Here is an 18912-nt window from a genome sequence, read left to right as displayed (position 1 = left end):
TTCCGGGCCTGTCCCTTGCCCAGCACCTGCAGCTGACATTTTATTCCCAGGGGAGGATGGGGGGGGGGGGAGTTATGATCGGAACAGTCATACAAGTTTCAAGGTCCCCTGGCAATTCTGGAGGGGAGGGCTCTTGGGCTCTTTGGGCTCTGAAAACGCTCCCTGAATGTTCTCTGTAGTGCTGGCCTGTCCCTCTTCCTTTCTTTAGTCTGCAGGGTTCCATGGTGACTGGTTCTGAAAGAAATCTTCCCCCTCAGCAGTTACCTCGCACCATGGCAACCGGGACGTCAGCAGAGGGGGAGCTGCCCCTCCCCCTGCAGCCAGCCACTTCTTGCTCCTGTCCCGCTGCTCACCCATGCCCTGAGCTCTGCCAGGGCCTAGGGCCACCAGGCCTGGCCCATGCTGTGGCTTTGCCTGTGATCGTGAATAGCTGTGGACATACAGAAAACAATGTGATTGAAAAGTCCCCCCCCCCATAGGTGTTTTTCAAAGGATGGCATGGGCTTTGGGACTTAACTCTGTAAAAATCATTTTTATTTGTAGGGTCACAGTAATTTGATACAAGTGGAATTGTGGCCCTTAAATATTGGGTCTGATTCATCTTTGAATGGGGAAAGGAAGTATTCTAGGAATATTTTAATTTACATGAGAGTAAAAGCGGCAAATGGCTTTAAAGGGGGGCTGTCCATGGTGCTGAACACCCCCTTTGTCCCAAATGGGCCAAGGGGAGCTCCAGAGGGAGGTGAGGGGGTGTTGCAGTGTTAGGGATTGATAAGGCGAGAGGAAGGGGCCAGGGGGAGGCATCATCCCCTTTCCTGCCAAGTCTGAGCCCAGGAGCCAAATCTGCCGATGAGAAATAAAGCGGGAGAGAAAGTGGAGAAGGCCGGAGATCTGGAGAGTTGACTCTTCCCCCTTTTCATATGGAGATCCTGGTCCGAGCCAATCAGGGCGGAGATTTCTGCTGCCTTGCTCCGGAGAGGAAGTGTGGGGGAAGGGAGGGCGAAGATGGCCACGTTCCCCCCCACTGGAGCCACATGATCTATTTCCCATGTGACACATTCCAGAGCCCAGGAAAGGAGAAGGGAGGGGAGCGTGGGGCTGGGGGCGGGAAGATGGTTTAACCGTCGACCCCGTGAAACGTCACCTTGTCTCCCTACCAGGAAGCCGACTGAGCCAAGGGGAAGACCGAGGACAGATATGAATGTGTTCCCTCGCCCTCCTGCTGGTTTCTGGCATTCTCCGAACCCCTGTGCCCCGGCTCTTCCTGACCACGATGCCCCGCGGAAGCCGGCTCTGAAGGCGAGTCCCGATGAAGGTATGTGAGCGCACCCGCCGCCTTGGCGCGGCCCTGAGCACATCTCTCGGTCTCTTCCCAGGCAATCTGGAGATTTTGGGGGGAGGGTCCTGGTTTGGATGCTGGGGAGCGGCTGTAGATTGGTACCAGAATCAAAAAAGGCAGTTCTGTAAAATGAATCATGTGCCAGACTCAGTGCCTATTGAAGGAGAAGTCGATGGAAAATGTGTAGCGTGGTCATTAATAAAATTAAGTCCTCATTGATGAAAAGAATCGTTTTCCCCCTTTGAATCCTGGGAAGAGGGGAAAAAGCAGCATCACACAAAGAACGCCTCAGTTTCATTGTCCTTGCAGTCAGATTCTCTTTCGCCCCTCTGGGCTGCTTCTAAGCCCCTGTTCTGGGGGTTAGTGGCAGAAAGTGGGGGAGCGGGAAGGAGCCGGGCTGGGCTTGGTGCTGTGTGATGTCTTCCCTCCGGTGCCCCTTTCCCATGAGTGCTGGAGCTCTCTGGCTCTGATGGTAACAGGAGGTTACCCCTGAAGTCCAGATTTCATGGGCCCGCCTCCAGGAAGTTCTCAAAGGAACCTACCCGGGATTCTAGGTTAAAATAAGGTGCCTGAGCTCTTCACTCTTGTTCCCTTTGTACACAGCACCAAGAGGAAAGCTGGCAAATGAAAATTGTATGTCATTGTTATTTAACGCATGCAGATAAAGTTCTTGCAGTGTGCGTGGTGTCATTCCAGGAACAAGCTGTCACGTGCAAGGTGTAGTTCTAAGAAGGATCACTTCATCTTTCTGCTAACCTGAGGGAGGTGTTATTATTTATCCACAATTCAGAGATGAAACAAAGGCACAGAGAAGTTAGGGAACTTTTTCAAGGTCACCTGGCTAATGAATAGTAGAAGCAGATTTGGACCCTGGAAATCTGAACCCAGAGTCTACGATTTTAACCCCTGAATTCTGTTTTCTTCTGCTTGGATCATTTCAAATGATGTTGACAGTAAATGTGGCTATAAATGCTGTTCAGCAGACATTATGAGAGGGTTGAATCAGCTGGTCCAAATATAAATTCCCAGTGCATTCTAGATTTAATTTTCAATTATCTCGCTAGTTATGTTCTGCACCTCCATAGAACCCAGAAAGTAATTGCATGTCCCTACCTTCCCTTGTGCTATGGAGATATCTGGTAGTAAAACTTGGTGTTCTTATGGTGACCAAGTAATGTCTGAAGGGGAAAAAGAAATCTAGGATTACACCATGGTTGTTTTTATTTTTTCCAAACTAAACCTCGAAGCATTCTTCCATCCTCAGAACCGAGAAATAAGACTTAAGCATATTGTCTTTAAAAATAACCATTTTTCAAAATAAAATAGGTTAAGATGTTTTAAAATTTTAAATGAAAATATAAAATTCACTGGATTTATTTAAGTAGTTTGTATATATTTTTTGTTTGGGGGCTACACCTGGACTGACTTCTGGCTCTGCACTCAGGGATCGCTCTTGGTGGGCTGGGGGACTAAATGGGGTGCCAAGAATTGAATCCGGGTCAGCTGTGTGCTAGGCAAGCTCCCTACCTGCTGTACTGTTGCTCCGGCTCATGGATTTATTTATTTTTAAATAATAATTTGTGTACCTGGAAATAAGGAAAGAGCTCTCTTTACAAATTATTTCAGTTTTTTAAGGGAAAAGAAGACAATTTTTGTTTTTTTCCTTCTGGAAGTTTCTAAACTGTAAGGACTTCCTCCCTTTGATCTGTGTAATTTCCCTCTGGCTCCTGACAGTTAAAGATCATGATCTCATTCCTCTAAGCGGTGGGAAAGCTAGCAGTCACTCAGTCTAAGATACGAACAGAAGATTGGACAGAAATCTAAAATTCATAAGGTTCTTTACCAAAGCATTTCCCTCAGGGTGTCATTGAAGAATGCTTTGTTTTGGTTTTCAGTTAAATCTTTGAACATCTACCTTTATAATACTGTGTGAACTGGGGAGATGAAGTGTACTTGGAAGAGTAATTGTGTTCCTCCAGTACAGAACTTGAGCCTTTCTGTGGAGCCTTTGATCTGTGCTGTGATCTGCCTGGGGCAGTTGCCAGGACACTGTCCCCATCCTCCGAGCGGGCTTCTCAGAGAAGGGACCTTTGCCTTCCCGCTTGGGATTTCCAGCACTTGGCCCCAGGCCTGATTATTTAGGTAACTTTCAGTGAAGGGTTGAAAGTTTCGGGGTCCCTGACAGCATTCTGCTATAGCCAGTGTGGGGTCCGTGCTCACTTCCTGTGCATGTGTTTACAGAGAGCAGAGAACTTGGCAACTGTTAGACTGATCCTTGAAGTCCTGTCTGCTCAGCAGGCTGATGCTAGAGTAGAAGCGCGCTCTAGTCCAAAAATAACCAGAGGGCCAGAGCTGTGGCTTCTTGGTGGAGTGGCTGGTTTGCTCCCTGGCACCACCCTCTCCCACCCCTAGTGGGCATCAGCCACCCCCTGATACTGTCCTTTATGGACACACACACATTTTGGTGCTGGGGGCAAACCCTGACCTGATCGATGTGGTGTGTGTTCCTTACCAACGAGAGCCCCTGGCTGTAATCTAGGTACGGAAGGAAACGATTCTGCTGTTGCATGTACATCACAGTATGGCTCTGTCTCTGTTGTGCTTGTCACCTCACCCCCTGTTGAGACACCTTTCATGGGGGAGCAGGTCTCGAGGCCTTTTCCAGTCCTAGCAGGAACTGTTCATCTGCCTGGGCACTCCAGCCCTAGCGCAGCATGCCAGGAGCTCCCGGGACTGTGGGCCGCCTTGTGCGGGATGCTTCTTCAGGGTTATGCAGTGACTGCCCAGGCCTGTGTGCAGGACACGGTGTCCTGGTGGGCCCACAGCTGTAAACACTTGCTTCTCTGGCTCCTGTGCCCAACTCAGCCTCTTCAGTCTCATGGGAGGAGGCAGGGAGAAGAGGTGGGGAGAGGGTGTTGGGGCTCCCTGCTCTTTGCTCCAGTGTTAATGTTAAGTGTTAAGTGAGAGGTGAAGTCACTTGGAGGCCAGGCCATCCTGAGGGGCGCATGCTTAACTTGTGCATGCTTGCACACACACACACGCGTGCACGCACGCACACACACACACACACCCCTACACACACGTGTGGGGGCTGTGGGTGAGCAGCCCAGTGTGCTCTCAAAGTCACGATGGGTGGGCTTCTCCCCAGCCCAGAGAAGATGGAACCGAGAGAGGAATGGCGAGGGGCCGCGAGGAGGCGAGGCCTAGCCACGAATAGGAGAGAAGAAGGGTGACGTATGGGGAAGGAGCTGGGGGCCTGCCCCTGGGTGCATGGACCCTTGTAGAGGGTCTTTGTGTCGGGAGAGACAGGAACAGAGGGAAGGACTGAGCATGACTCAGTGTCTCCTCTGGAGCCAGGGTGGAATGGGCAGAGGCTACACACGTGTGTTGAGAGACGCTGTGATAAAGCCTGGAGAACTGGGGCAACAGCTCAAAGGTTTGGAGATCGCCAGGGCCCCAAGCACTGCTGGATGCTTCCTCAGAAAACAGCAGGAGAGTCAGAAGGAGAAGGGCAGATATAGAATGACTGCATTCATTTGTGCAATATAAAAGATATATGTACTTTATGAGACTGATATCCAAGGCCAGGGTAAATAGGGATCAGGAGGACTGGTCAGTGGGTGGAAGTTTGCCACGAGAGTGTGTCGGGTGAAGGGCAGTTAGGATCAGGAATGGACCAATATGACAATAATATTTGGAAATGATCATTTTGGACCGGAACTGTGTGTTGAAAGTAGGTAAAGGGATATACCTGATAATCTTTCATTATCTGTATTGCAAACCATAAGGCCCAAAAGAGAGAGAAGAGGGAGGGAGGGAAGGAGGGAGGGAGGGAAGGAGGGAGGGAGGGGGGGTGAGAGAGAGAGAGAGAGAGAGAGAGAGAGAGAGAGAGAGAGAGAGCGCTGCTGCAATAGAGTGGTCTGCAGTGGTAGTTCAGTAGGGAAGGCACTTGCCTTGTACACGGCCCATCCAGCTCCATCTCTGGCACCACATATAGTCGCCCTGAACTCTGCCAGAGTGATCCCTGAGCACAGAACCAGGAGCAAGCCCTGAGCACTAAGTGTGGTCCCCAAATGAAAATAAATAAAATGCCAAATGGGGTGATCATCATGACTGTTTTTGTGTGTAGTCACTTGTCCTTGGCTAACCTTTTGTTTTCTCTTTTTTTCTCGGGGTTCCTCCCAGTGTGGTGCTCAGGAGGCTCCTCCTGGCTGATGTGGTGCCATGGACTGAGCCAGGGTTAGCCACGTGCCAGGCAAGTGTTTAGCCGCAGAGCTGCGTCTCCCACCCTCCTTGGCTCACCTTTCAAAGCCTTTCAACCAGCATCTTAGGCACTGTTCTATCGTGGGCATGCTTCTCTGGAACCCAGTGACGTGTGTGATGGACTCCACTGTCACTGGGGAAACTGAGGCTCAGAGAGGTGAGCAGCAGGCAGGATCTGCACTCAGGCAGTGCTCCTTCTCTGTTCCGAGCACTCGAATGCCAAGGAGAGTTCTTCCCTCTATCTATGCTCTTTCAAAGAGTATATGGTTCTCATCAGATTAATACAAATCCAGTTTCACTGTACTTGTGGAAATCTGTGGGAAAAGATGAAGGTAGAATGAAAATTAAAGTCACTGTCCCCCAATGTCTAGAAACCGCCACCATCAAAACTTGGTATATTTCCTTTCAACTTTTTTCCCTTCTCAGCCTTTTCCAAAGCATTGAGTGGTACTGAAAGGGAACTTTTATTTTATTTACTTTGGGGAGCTATGCTTAGGGCGTGGGGTTGAACCTGGGGCCCTGCATGCAGAGCACGTGCTCCAGCCCTCAGTGCTCTCCTGGCCACAGGAGCACCATTCACCAAGTGCTGACTTTGCTCCAGACGCCGCGGCTTCTTGGCTCCTGTCTTCCCTGCTTGCTTTCTCTTTTCAAGCTATACCTGGCAGTGCCCAGGATTAACAAGTACCAATGACACTCGTTGCTTAACTTGTGAGCAGTTACTGTTACTTGACCCCTATTAGCCAGAGTTGGTGGCAGCAGGCCGTGCCCGGGCTAAGACCCAGGCATCTCCTGAAGACCTTGTGCTCCAACCCTCTGTGCCACCGCTCGGCCCCTTCCTTCTGGTCCTGCCTTTTATTTTGATCTCACTGCAGATCAGCAAAGTGGCCACAGTCATTATCCTCCCGTTACTAGTGGAGACACAGCGCACAGAGTAAAGTAGTTCACCAGAGGCTACACCAGGAACAAGTGACTTAAAACACAGGGGGGTCGAGTGTGGACTAGGTTTCTCAGTCTCCGCGTCCTGGCCTTTTTTTTTTCTTTTTGGGTCACACCCAGTGATGCACAGGGGTTACTCCTAGCTCTGCACTCAGGAGTTACTCCTGGCGGTGCTCAGGGGACCATATGGGATACTGGGAATTGAACTTGGGTCGGCCACGTGCAAGGCAAACGCCCTCCCCACTGTGCTATCTCTCCAGCCCAGCTTCCTGGCCTTTTGGAGCAGACTTTCTTGCTTGTCAGACATTGTCTTCTGGTACCCTGGCCTCACCCACCCAGTGTCACTAAAACTTTCTTCTGTGCTTGGGACTCCATGGCCCAGACACTACCTGTGGGCCCTGGAGGCACAGTGACCTCTGAACCTTGCTGGCCTCTCAACCACTAGAATGGCAATAGCTTGACAGGTGACAGGAAATTAGTGACTTCTAGAAAAATGCTCCTCACTAGAATTATCATAGCACCTGGTATCAGACCCAAAACCTGATTTCCAAGTTATTTACATTTGGGGTTTTGTGTGTGGGGTTTGTTTTTTTCTGGGGGGTGTGTGGGGGGTTATTTGACTCTTTTGGTTCAGCAAAGCTCTGGGGTTACTCCTGGCTCTGTACTCAGGACCTCCCTGCTGTCCTATCTCTCTGGCCCCTTACTTGCTTCTGAATGACACTTTCCTCCACCTTCTCTGTAATTGCAACTGCTCTTCAGCTCACTGCTCTGAGTGTTGGGGTCTGGCCTCGTCTCCCTGCTGCTCACCTCCACCCGTCTGTGGATCCAGCTGCTGGGGGCTCGGTTTTGGAACCACCTCAGGGGCTGTCGCTGAGCCCCTGGCATGTCCTGGAGTTCGCAAGTCAGATGTCCACCTTTTGGCTGCGGCTTCTGACCCACCAAAATGGGGTCCTCCCTGCTTTCTCCCTCCACTAAGTAGAAACAAGGGTGTTCTCTGTTCCCAGATAGAGGCACCAGCAGAATATAGGGTGGGATGACAGGAGAAGAGGGATGCCACTCCGTAGCCCGCAGTAAAGCGGGTTCCCTCCAGGTCCACTTCCCCTTCTTTCTCTCCTCCCTGCGCCCCATGGAGTAGGTTCATTTGCTCGGCTGGGGCGGGGTGGGGGGTGTTGGGCCATGCCTGGCAGTGCTCAGGGCTTAATTCCTGGCTCTGACTGAACTCAGAGATCATTCCTGGGGGACCATGAGGGACGCAGAGATTTGAACTAGGGTCTGCCATGTGGAAGGCAAAGGCCTTCCCTGCTTACCATCTCTCCAGCCCTAAAAGAGGTTTCATTGACTGCTAAGGATTCTGAGTTGGCTCCAGGATGTCCCCAGGCTAGCACTTACCTGAGGAGCCTGGAGGGGCTTGGGGGTCCCCTGTCCTGTGGGTGATGGCAACTGAGATCAGCTTGTTCCAGCTGAGGGAGTGAGGGAGCTCATTTTCAAAGCACTTGTTACGGTGTTAGACACTGAACTAGGTGTTTTCTGGAATGACACAGATGGCCCTTCCTGAGTGACCCTCATCCTGTGTTAACTCTCGCTCAGTCCCAGGCACGTATATAACCTTCACATGAGGAGAAGAAGAAGTCATTCTCATTTTACAGATAGCAGAACTGGTGTTTAGGAAGGTTGGATAATTTGTCCTGGAGCCCGTGAGTTAGCGGGTGACAGAGGTGGGGTTTGTCCCTCAGTGTCTGACTTCACCACTCTCGGGGAAGCACTTGGCAGTACCCTCCTGTCATGATCTATGTTGTCAGCAGAAGACTGTGATCTGCGGGTAGGAAGGCTCCATGAAATACAGGGCACCAGAGCGGGGCTGCAGGGATACAGGCATCGGTTGTTACTCATTTGAAACTCACATGTCACTGACATCCCGCACATCAGCTGACAGTCCGCTGGATGACCCTTGAGGATAATCCTCTCTGCCTCTCAATTCTCTTGCCTGGCCATACTGGTGCCCAGGGGACCCTAGATGGCTCCCTAAAGCCCAGGCTCAGGCCTAAGAAGCTCCTGGAGGGCTGGTGTGGCCTCCTGAGCATTTGCCAGTTGGGGATGTGGATCCAGGCCTTGAATTCCCAGTGCTCTCGGCTCCTCAATTCAGACGGGCCACATCTTCCAGCCAGCCTGTCAACCAGCCTCTCTGTGGTCGCTGTGGGAGTGACTCCCCACCCCCAGCCCCGCCCCGAGTGTTCTCTTTGACACATATTTCTGAGCTAGCATTTTGAGCAGATGTATCTGTGGGTAGGCACGAAGCTGGGAGGGTATAATTTTATATTCGTGGGTTGATTGAGGGATCGAGAAGGACCTTTTCCTGGCAGTCAGTGTGACCCTCTGAACTCAGGCCCATGATGTAATGCCCTGTGGACTCTGGGGGGAGGTGATGCTGGGATGGCCGCTTTCCAGCAGGATACCCCTGGGATAGAGCTTCAGTGTTTGTCTTTGGGTGGCTAATGGGATTACCTGCATGGCGCCTAAGATAAAGTCCCTGACCAGTAGGAGACTCAAAATAAGTCTCTTATCTCGTCAATACTAATATCACGGCTCCTGTCATCTTTGTAATTAATCTCACCGTAATGAATCAGTAAATGACCTTATGTAGCGCTTCTGTTTCAGCAGATATTTCCCATCCTACCAAAAAGATTTGGTTTGAGACAGCAGGCAAGGCACTTGCCTTGCACGTAGGTGACCCAAGTTTGATCCCTGGCACTTCTGAGCCCACCAGGAATGATCCCTAAGCACAGAACTAGGAAAAATCTGTGTGCACCGCTGGCTGTGGTCCCAAAAGACAAAAGATTTGGATTTCTTTTAACAAGATCAGGCAAAAGTTTAGTATTGTACAAATTCTGGCTGGATTTTACACTTCAACAAATTTGAAATAAGAATAATCTTTCTGATGTGAGCTGAAAGTAAAGGACAAACATGAAGGTCTCTTAGTTTCTCTGTTGCAAACCATAATGTCCAAAAATAGAGAGAGGAAGAAGATAGCCTGCCTTAGAGGCAGTGGGTAGGGTAGAGGTAGTGGGAGGGATACTGAGGACTTTGGTAGTGGAAAATGTACACTGGTGGAGGGGTGGATGTTCGATCGTTGTATGACTGAAACTCAGTTATGAAAGCTTTGTAACTATTTCGTGGTGATTCAGTTTAAAAAAAAAGAATGATCGCTCTGAGAGACAGTAGCGGACAGGACGTCTGCCTTCCAGATGACAGGGTCAGTTTCTGTCCTGACATCTGGTCTGGAGCCCTCAAGAAGTGATCCCTCAGCTCAGAGGCTGGAGTAAGACCTGAGAACTGCACAGGTGTGGCTTGCAAACCAAACCAAACAAAAAAATGGTCTGGGGCCAGGGTGGTGACTTGGTGAGCAGAGGAGCTGTGGGGAGTCCCGTTTCAGACCACCTAGTTCCCTGAGCTTAGCCAGGTATAGTGCCCCAGATTTAATTAACAAAAAAAAGGTTTTTTTTTAATACAAAAGAGGAACTCCTTTTCATCTACTCTTTTTTTTTTTATCTACTCTTTTTTTTTTTTGGACTGCATATTTTTTTTTCCTTTTTGGGTCACACCCAGCGATGCACAGGGGTTACTCCTGGCTCTTCACTCAAGAAGGTGCTCGGGGGACCATATGGGAGGCTGGGAATCAAACCCGGGTTGACTGCGTGCAAGGCAAAGGCCCTACCCGCTGTGCTATTGCTCCAGCCACCTTGGACTGCATTCTTGAGAAAGAATGTAACTGCAGGGCCAGAGAGAATGTAACTAATGTAACTGCAGGGCCAGAAAGAATATCAAAGAGAAGTAGCTGCATGTGGGAGTCCAAGGTCTGATCCCCCACACTGTGGGGTTCCCTCAGTACTGTTAGGGAGGCTCCCAACGCACTGAGCTAGGAGGGGCCCCAGCACTACCCAGTGTGGACCACTCCCCCCAAAAATGTTTTGTTTTAATAATTCCTGTGGTTGATTATAGTTTCAGCAGGAAAATGAATCAGTGGGAGGGGCTGTTTATGACAATACTTGACCATTGAGAGATAGAGTCAGAACAGCCTTGGCTGAAGGGTAAACTGAGGCCTCTCATGTCTCTACCTTCTACTTTGTGGTCCTCTCACTAGGACCTAATCATTCATCCATCCAAGTGTGATTTTCAAAAAGCAACAATAAAAAAATACAGATACATTCCCCATTCCCCCAGAGAATTAATCCTTGAGAAAACACACTTACAAGTGTCCTAGCGTGCATCAGAAGCGTGTGCTGGAGAAATAGTGCGGCAGGTAGGGAACTTGCTTTGCAGCAGCTGCCCTGGGCTCTATCCCTGGCACCCACGTGGTCTTCTGAGCTCTTCCAGGGGTTGTTCCTGAGCGCAGAGCCACCTTACCTTGTTTTTAACTGTTACATCATTTTCACTAACATCCAGCAAACCTTTATTGTTATCTCTCTGTCTGAGGGCTATAGAGACAAAGATCTGTTTCCTCAAGGAATTCCTAAGCTAATGTGGGAAGCTAATGTTCAAAGTAAAAAATGACAGTGCCTGGGGGAAAAGGTTTGTCACCTCCCTGGCTCCAGACCATGCTTGTCCAGCTACCATGGCCCTTCCTCCTTGTGAAAATACAACTCTAGGGAGCCCGGGGCTCCAGGTTTTAGTAAGAGTCTTGATAGGTTCACCCGGAGCGAGCGTGACCCATGACAGAGTCAGGGCGGGATGGGAGAGATGGTTGAGTGGAAAGAGGGGTCGTCTTTCCTGTCCTACCCCACACACTGCCAGAGGATGACCTGACATAGTGAAGCAGACCTCGGGGCTCGGAAGTGACCCCTTGGAAGTCAGTTTCTTTCCAGGGGCTAAAGAGATAATACAGCAGGGAAGGTGCTTTGCCTGACTGAAAGCTGACCCAGGTTCAATCTCTGGCATCTGAGCCCTGCCAGAAGTGATCCCTGAGCACAGAGCCAGGAGTAAACTCTGAGCACTTCCAGGCCTCCTAAATAAACTAGAACAATTTTTTTAAAGCATATTTTATTTCCAAATGAATAGAGCAGGGGAGAGCTTCCTGAAACCTTTGGTGGTCTAGAATTGAGCTCTATCTATGCCGTGCTGCCTTTTCTGGGTGGCAGGGGGAGCCAGGCCTCTTTGAGGACACCTAAGCCTCCTCTGCGGTGCCTGAGCGGTTGACCTGGTGACATCCATCTCCCTGCCCTGCTCTTCTCCACAGTCCCATTCACCCCATCTCCATGGTCACTAGTGCTTTGTTCCCTGAGAATCTCCAGATTTTTGATTCTGCAGTAGAACCTCCTGGCAGAGCCTCACTGCTCGGTGTCGTCATTTCAGGCCCCTATCCTGCTGGACGCAATGCAGCAAATAGTCAGTGATTATGTACTAATATAAAGAGTGCCGGGGGCTGGAGCGATAGCACAGTGGGTAGGGCGTTTGCCTTGCACGCGGCCGACCCAAGTTCGATTCCCAGCATCATCCCATATGGTCCCCTGAGCACCGCCAGGAGTAATTCCTGAGTGTAGAGCCAGGAGTAACCCCTGTGCATTGCTGGGTGTGACCCAAAAAGCAAAAAAAAAAAAAAAAGAAGAGTGTTGCATGAGCACATACTCCTCCTGGAAGGGGTGAAAGCATCTGGGCGGGGATTCTCCTGAAGTGTCAATCTTGGCTGCACATTGGGGCCCCTGGGGCACCCTGAGACCTCCCAGTGCTCAGCCACACTCCATACCAGTGACTTCATAGCCCGGGTCTAGGGCCAGTGTGTTCCAAGCTCCCATTTCAAAGTCCACCATGTTGTTGAGCGTAAGAGCCACTGCTCTAAAGAAAACCGGAGTTGGAAGACTGCAGGAACCAAGCACTGAGCAGGACCCTTAGCCCCCTGGGGACATGGATGTCCACATCTGAGGTATGGGCAGAGGGGTGGAATGAAGATCAGCCTCTGGTGTAACCCTGGGACTAGCTGAGTTCAGTTTAATTGCTGGGGCATTGAGAAGGCAGAGACAGGACAGTGGGTAAGGCCCTCGCTTTGCAAGCGGCTAACCCTGGTTTGAACCCCAACACCCCATTTGGTCCCCCAGCCTTGCTAGGAGTGATCCCTGAGTGCAGATCCATGAGTAAGCCCTGAGCACTGCTGGGGGTAGCCCCCAAACCAAAATGAATAGAATAAAGAAAGACCACTGGGCGCATATGCTGCCTGAGCCTATGTGCTGCTTGTGCCCGCGTAGCCGAGCACATGTGTCACCCGCATCTCCCCTCTTGAGATGTGGACTTTCATGCTTTCGTGTCTAACGCTGGGATGTGTGTAGGGGCTCTCTCTGCCCTTGGAGAAACCTGCGTTCTCTCATGAACGCGTTACTCTCTCTTCCACCCTCTCCCTCCATGCCATAAAACCCTCCAAATAAAATCTGTTTGATATACCAAACACAGTAACAAGTCTCACAATGTTACTGGGCCTGCTCGAGCAAATCGGTGAACAATGGGAGGACAGTGATACAGTGATACTTAAAAAAAAAAAAAAGTAAAAAAAGAAAAAGACCATAGACTTGGGGAGGACTGGTCTGTAAGAAATGATGCCTCTCATGGAAAGGGGTCCCCAAAGATAAACCTGGAGGGATACCTTCCAAACTCAGTCTACACAGACTGTCCCCACCCTATAGGATGGGGTTCCTTTCCTGGCCCCCATCTTCCTTATATAGCCCAAATCCTCTGCACCCCTAATTCCCCTCCTGCCTTTCAATTCCCTCAGCCCACACCCACTGGGCATTCATCTCCCTCCTGGTTTGTGGCTTCTTGCCATGGTTCCATAATCGAACTCTGCTATGGCAGACGGCCCTTTGCCCATCTCTCCCCTTTGGTTTAGTAAAGCCCTCCCTACCCCAGCTTTCCTAAGTACCGCAGCCCACACCACTTCCTGCTGGACTGGACTCCTTCCGTTTGTGCTCGTCAGGCTCCTGGGGTGAAGAGGTGCAGGCAGAGGGGGATGAGGGTGGCAGCCTGAGACCCCAGAGCCTCACCATCAGGAGTTCTGCCCTGAGCAGAACCCCAAGGATCCTCGGAGGTTTTCAGGCTTGTGTTCTGATGGCCGGAAGCTCCCCCGAGGCTGCAGGCATCCCTTCACCCCCCATAGTTGCGAGGCGCTCTTTGCTGTCTGGGAAATTGCTCTCCTCTACTTGATCTTGAAGTGAAAGCACATTGTGAAGGTTTTGTGTGTATGTTTTGGGGGCACAGATGAAGTGGAATTTGCTGAAGCGGGTCAGATTCTAGGTGGGGGCTCACATCGGTTCTGCTGTCCCATTTCCAGACTGTGTGTCCTGATGGTGTCCCTGGCCAGCTTGGTTGCTGCCTTCCTGACCGCCGCCATCCGCCACGCACAGACGTCTCCCAGCGGAAATGCCTCGCCAGGTTCCATTCCTCTGAGCAGTGAAGTGAGGCGGCCTCATGGACAGAAGCCCTGAAGGTAACGTGGGCGGCGTGGAGTGTGCTGAGGACAGGGCCAGGCTGCCACTTCTTACCACTCCTGTTATCACAGGGTCACACAGAACTCCCTCAGGGAAACAGGATTACGAGGACAGTCAGTTCCCACTCTGAAACTCCAGACATTCCCGTAGAGCCACGGAAGCCCCTAAAGGGACCCTCGGTGCGTCCCGCCTCCCAGCCTGTGTCTGGCTCCAGAGGGAGCTGCCCGGGTGGCACCAGTGCTTCCTCTCACTGGTTCAGCTCACGCTCTCCCTCGACCAGCCAGTCTCGGCCAGAGTTCTCTCCACTGGAATTCATTAAATCAGTTCCCTCACAGTGAGATTCAGTTTTCTAAGGACTAAAAATGTTAAAGATGAGACCTCATCATTTTTTTAAGATTAAAGGATTATAAACTTAAAAAAATAGTTTCTGAGAAACAGTTATTGGTTATTGTTAACTTTCAGAATGATTCAAGTTTCTAGTGACCTGGTCACATTCTTTGGAGGCGTACCAGCATGGTTTTCGGTCAGCAACTTAAACTTTGAGCCACTCCTAGCCCAGGCCCAAATGTTCCGGCTGCTCACGTGCTTCCCTAATGCTTCTGTCCTGGAAATTCCGCCAACAGTCAGGACAGACAGACAGTCTACAGATTCACAGATTCTTGCTGTTTCTGGAACTGGCGTGTGTGTGTGTGTGTGTGTGTGTGTGTGTGTGTGTGTGTGTGTGTGTGTGTGAATGTGAGTGAGCATTTCTGTCAATGTGAGCAGGTATGAGTATGTGAATATGTTTGTGAATGTGAGTATATGTTTGAGCATGTATGAATGAATATATATGAATGGGTTTGTATGTAGATATGTGTGAATGTGAACATATATGAAAATATGTGAATGTGAGCGTATATGAGTATGAATATGTGCATGTGGGTATAAATATATGAACGTGTGCATATGAGAATAAGTGTGTGAATGTGAGCATGTGTGTGAATGCGTGTGAACACAAATAAATGGATGAATGTGTGAATGTGAACATGTGTGAGTGTGTGAATATGAATGTGCATGAATGAGTATCAGTATGCATGAACGTGAGCGTGTATGAGTGTGTGAGTATGTGTGAGTGTGTGCATGTTTGTGTGTCTCTTCTCATTCTTCCTTTGCAGCCGCCTGACTTGGGTGTCAGCTATTCAGCACCTTCTCACATAATCTGCCCAGAATCCCAGCAGCAATTCCACTGCCAGATCTGAACTCCCTAATCTCTGTGATCCCTGCTGGGTGGGGGGACCAGGGCTGTGCTGAGGAGGAGGGATTGGAGTGAGTCGACCGCATGTGACTAAGGGTGCAGTCAGGGAGGCAGAAAGAGCCAGAGCTGACAGCTGCTAAAACAGCTCCCAACTGAACGGGGAAATGGAGGCGTGTGCTTTCTCTGCACACACAGGGTCGGTTTTTCCTCACTCACTTGCAGATGACAGCCAGTCTGAGGGTTCGCTCAGGCTGGTGGCCTGCGGAGCTCATGGATCAAACAGCCTTGTAACGGGAGGTCTTGTTCTTCTTTCTTTATCCAGAACTCTCCGGGGAGAAGTGAGTATGGTTTTTACTCACAGAATGGACGCCCAAAAGCTGCCTCTGGTCCTTCCCACGGTCCTGGGGCCCCTCCCCAACCACAGCTGCACGGAGCCTGCTGTGCCCCAGCCAAGCCAGGACCTGGGGGCGCTGCAGGAGGAGCCGGGCTGGGGGGCCAATGGTACCGACACGCATCTCCGCCTGCAGCCCGGCGAAGTGGCCACTGCCAGCGTTTTTTTCGGGACCCTATGGCTGTTTTCCATCTTTGGCAACTCCCTGGTTTGCTTGGTCATCCACCGGAGCCGGAGGACGCAGTCCACCACCAACTACTTCGTGGTGTCCATGGCGTGTGCCGATTTGCTCATCAGCGTGGCCAGCACGCCCTTTGTCCTGCTACAGTTTGCTACGGGCCGGTGGAGCCTGGGCAGCGCCATGTGCAAAGTCGTGCGCTACTTCCAGTATCTCACACCGGGCGTGCAGATCTACGTGCTCCTGTCCATCTGCATCGACCGTTTCTACACCATCGTCTACCCGCTGAGCTTCAAGGTGTCCCGAGAGAAGGCCAAGAAGATGATCGCGGCCTCGTGGATCTTTGAGGCCGCCTTTGTCACCCCTGTGTTCTTTTTCTACGGCTCCAGCTGGGACCACCATTGCAACTATTTCCTCCCTTCCTCCTGGGAAGGCACCGCCTATACCGTCCTCCACTTTCTGGTGGGTTATGTGATCCCGACCGTCCTCATCATCTTGTTCTACCAGAAGGTCGTCAAGTATATCTGGAGAATCGGCGCTGATGGCCGCACTGTGAGGAGGACGATGAACATTGTCCCGAGGACAAAGGTGAAAACGATTAAGATGTTCCTCATTCTAAACCTGCTCTTTCTGCTCTCTTGGCTGCCTTTCCACATCGCCCAGCTCTGGCACCCGCCTGAACGGGACTATCAGAAAAGTTCCCTGGTTTTCACAGCGATCACGTGGATATCGTTCAGTTCCTCTGCCTCGAAACCGACTCTGTATTCAATTTACAATGCCAATTTCAGGCGAGGAATGAAGGAGACCTTTTGCATGTCATCTATGAAATGCTACCGAAGCAATGCCTATACCATCACGACCAGTTCCAGGATGGCCAAAAAAAACTATGTGGGCATTTCAGAAATGCCTCCCACGGCCAAAATTATAACCAAAGACTCCATCTATGATTCATTTGACAGAGAAGCCAAGGAAAAAAAACTGGCTTGGCCCATTAACTCAAATCCGCCAAATACTTTTGTCTAAGTTCTTGGAATTCTTTGAATCACTGTTAATGTGCCAGAGATTAAAAAGCTTTATGTATAAAAACCGAAGTTGTTTATTCAATCAAACGAGGGCGATGTTTATTTTGTAAAGATGCCTTCATGTATTGATCTTGCTTTGTGGGTTTTATATGAGCTGCTTTTTGTTTGGTGGCGGGGAGGATTCACCCAGAGCTCTAGTCAACAGCCTTTTCATTGTTTTGTTCCGAAAGAGAGAAAGCTTTCCTGCTGCTGATTTTCCATTAGGTCAAAACCCCTAAGTTGAACATGGTCTGATTAGTGATTCACCCTAGTTTTCTTTTTTTTTTTTTTTTTTTTTTTTTTTTTTTTGCTTTTTGGGTCACACCCAGAGATGCACAGGGGTTACTCCTAGCTCTGTACTCAGGAATTATTCCTGGTGGTGCTCGGGGGACCATATGGGATGCTGTGAATCGAACCCGGGTTGGCCACGTGCAAGGCAAACACCCTATCCTCTGTGCTATCGCTCCAGCTCCTCACCCTAGTTTTCTTGCCTCTTATTTTCTACTCCTCCCTGGCAGCTTAGGGCTGTGTGTTTCTGTTTGAGGGAGGTCCTCTGGGTCACAATTTCAGAGACTTGCAGATCTTTACCGAGCTGCTCCTAGGAAAGTTAACTGTATGTATACGTTGTTCTGGTTTCTTATTTTGGGCGGCTGGGTCCCATGCAATGCTCAGGAGGCCCAGGGTCCCCACTGGTTGTTCTCAGCCAACCTGGGCCCAGTGCTGCTCAGGCCCTGCATGCTGTGGGCCACCCCTACAGTTCTCGGGGCCTCCAGGCTTCCACCTAGTGGTTCTGGGGGACCTTGTGCCAGGCACGTGCCCTCACTACTACATTATCTCCAGGCTCCAGTCTGTTGTTGGCTTGTTTTGCATTTTTTGGGGGGTAAATTCAGGGCTTATTCCTGGCTCTGTGCTCAGGGATCACTCCTGACAGTGCTGAGGGAACCACAAGGAGTGCCAGAGATCGAACTCGGTGGAATGTGTGCAAGGCTATCGCCCGACCCACTGTACTACCTTTCTGGCCCTGTAAGTCTGTTTTTCACATCAACCTTCCCAGTCTCCCTGTTTAGACCGGCTATGGAAAGTATTTTGTATGATTTCCATAGACTATTCTGGAACTTGCTAGGCAGCAAGTTCTGTGATTGTTTTGGTTTTGGTTGGGGGCTCCACCTGGTGGAGCTCAGGACATCATGCAGTGCCCCAGCTCTGGACTCCTGTTTGCAAAGCCTGTGCCCCAGCCTGAGCCTTTAAGATTAAATCGTAATCGGGTTTCTTTGGGAAAGGGTGTGAGGGTGTGAGAGATGTGCCTTTTCTCTCCCGTCTCTCACACATCATCTCTCATCCCATCTCTTTTTTTCTCCTGCCCATCACCCCCCACCAAAGCAGCATGTGGGACATTCACTGCATCCCTTCTTGATGCCAAACTTGGCTGACAAGCAGGTGTCCTGGGCCAGCCCCCAGAATGCCTACGGGAATGTGACAGATGGGCTGTCTGTGCAGGTGACCTCTCTAATCCCAGCAGCTCTCTTGGCCCTGCCCTGAGCTATAACTCAGGTGACCGGGCCAGCGAGAATCTTTCTCCCAGGGAGTCAACACGTGTCTCCCGTGTGGAGTTTCTAGCATTGGGTGGGTGACCCCCACCTCTTCATACTGCGATGACTCAGGTCTGGCGCCTGTACTTCCAGGTCCCCTATTGCCAACGTTGGATGAGCACACCCCCAAAATATTTTAGACAGGAAAGGGCTACAGCCAAAGTGGGCGTGCGTTTCATCTCCAAGTTGACAAGAGCTGCAGGTGGTAATTCTGGTTTTTCGGCTTGTTTGTTGCATTTCCTCAGTGGATCCCCTCAGCCTCTCTGAGGCATCTATTCTCACCTCTGGTTTAGAGCTGGGGATGCTGGACCCAGAGGAAGATGACTGACGGGGATGCCGCTCACTCTTGGGCTCCAACAGCCTGTCCGTTGCTCTTAATGCCACCATGTCTCTAGAAAACACTTGAGGGGCCAAACTTTCAGGCCTCGTGGGCCTCCTGCCCGAGATGGTTGTTC

General features: G+C 50.5%; 1 protein-coding gene across 1 annotated transcript; it reads left to right on the top strand.

Annotated features, from left to right (window-relative positions):
- Positions 1-1076: 1076 nt before the first annotated feature.
- GPR19 (G protein-coupled receptor 19) lies at positions 1077-16885 on the top strand. The gene is made up of 3 exons (XM_056116325.1): positions 1077-1315; positions 13848-14003; positions 15561-16885. The coding sequence occupies exon 3, from the start codon at positions 15583-15585 to the stop codon at positions 16828-16830; it is 1248 nt and encodes a 415-aa protein (XP_055972300.1). The 5' UTR covers positions 1077-1315; positions 13848-14003; positions 15561-15582; the 3' UTR covers positions 16831-16885.
- The last annotated feature ends 2027 nt before the right edge of the window (positions 16886-18912 follow it).

Source organism: Sorex fumeus, unplaced genomic scaffold, assembly GCF_029834395.1.
Source record: "Sorex fumeus unplaced genomic scaffold, SorFum_2.1 ptg000003l, whole genome shotgun sequence".
Lineage (NCBI taxonomy): Eukaryota > Metazoa > Chordata > Mammalia > Eulipotyphla > Soricidae > Sorex > Sorex fumeus.
This window is presented reverse-complemented; position numbering and strand designations above follow the sequence as displayed.

What these genes read in the sequence shown, in the direction of transcription:
- GPR19 (XM_056116325.1), top strand. Translation starts at nt 15,583, where the DNA reads ATGGTTTTTACTCACAGAATGGACGCCCAAAAGCTGCCTCTGGTCCTT.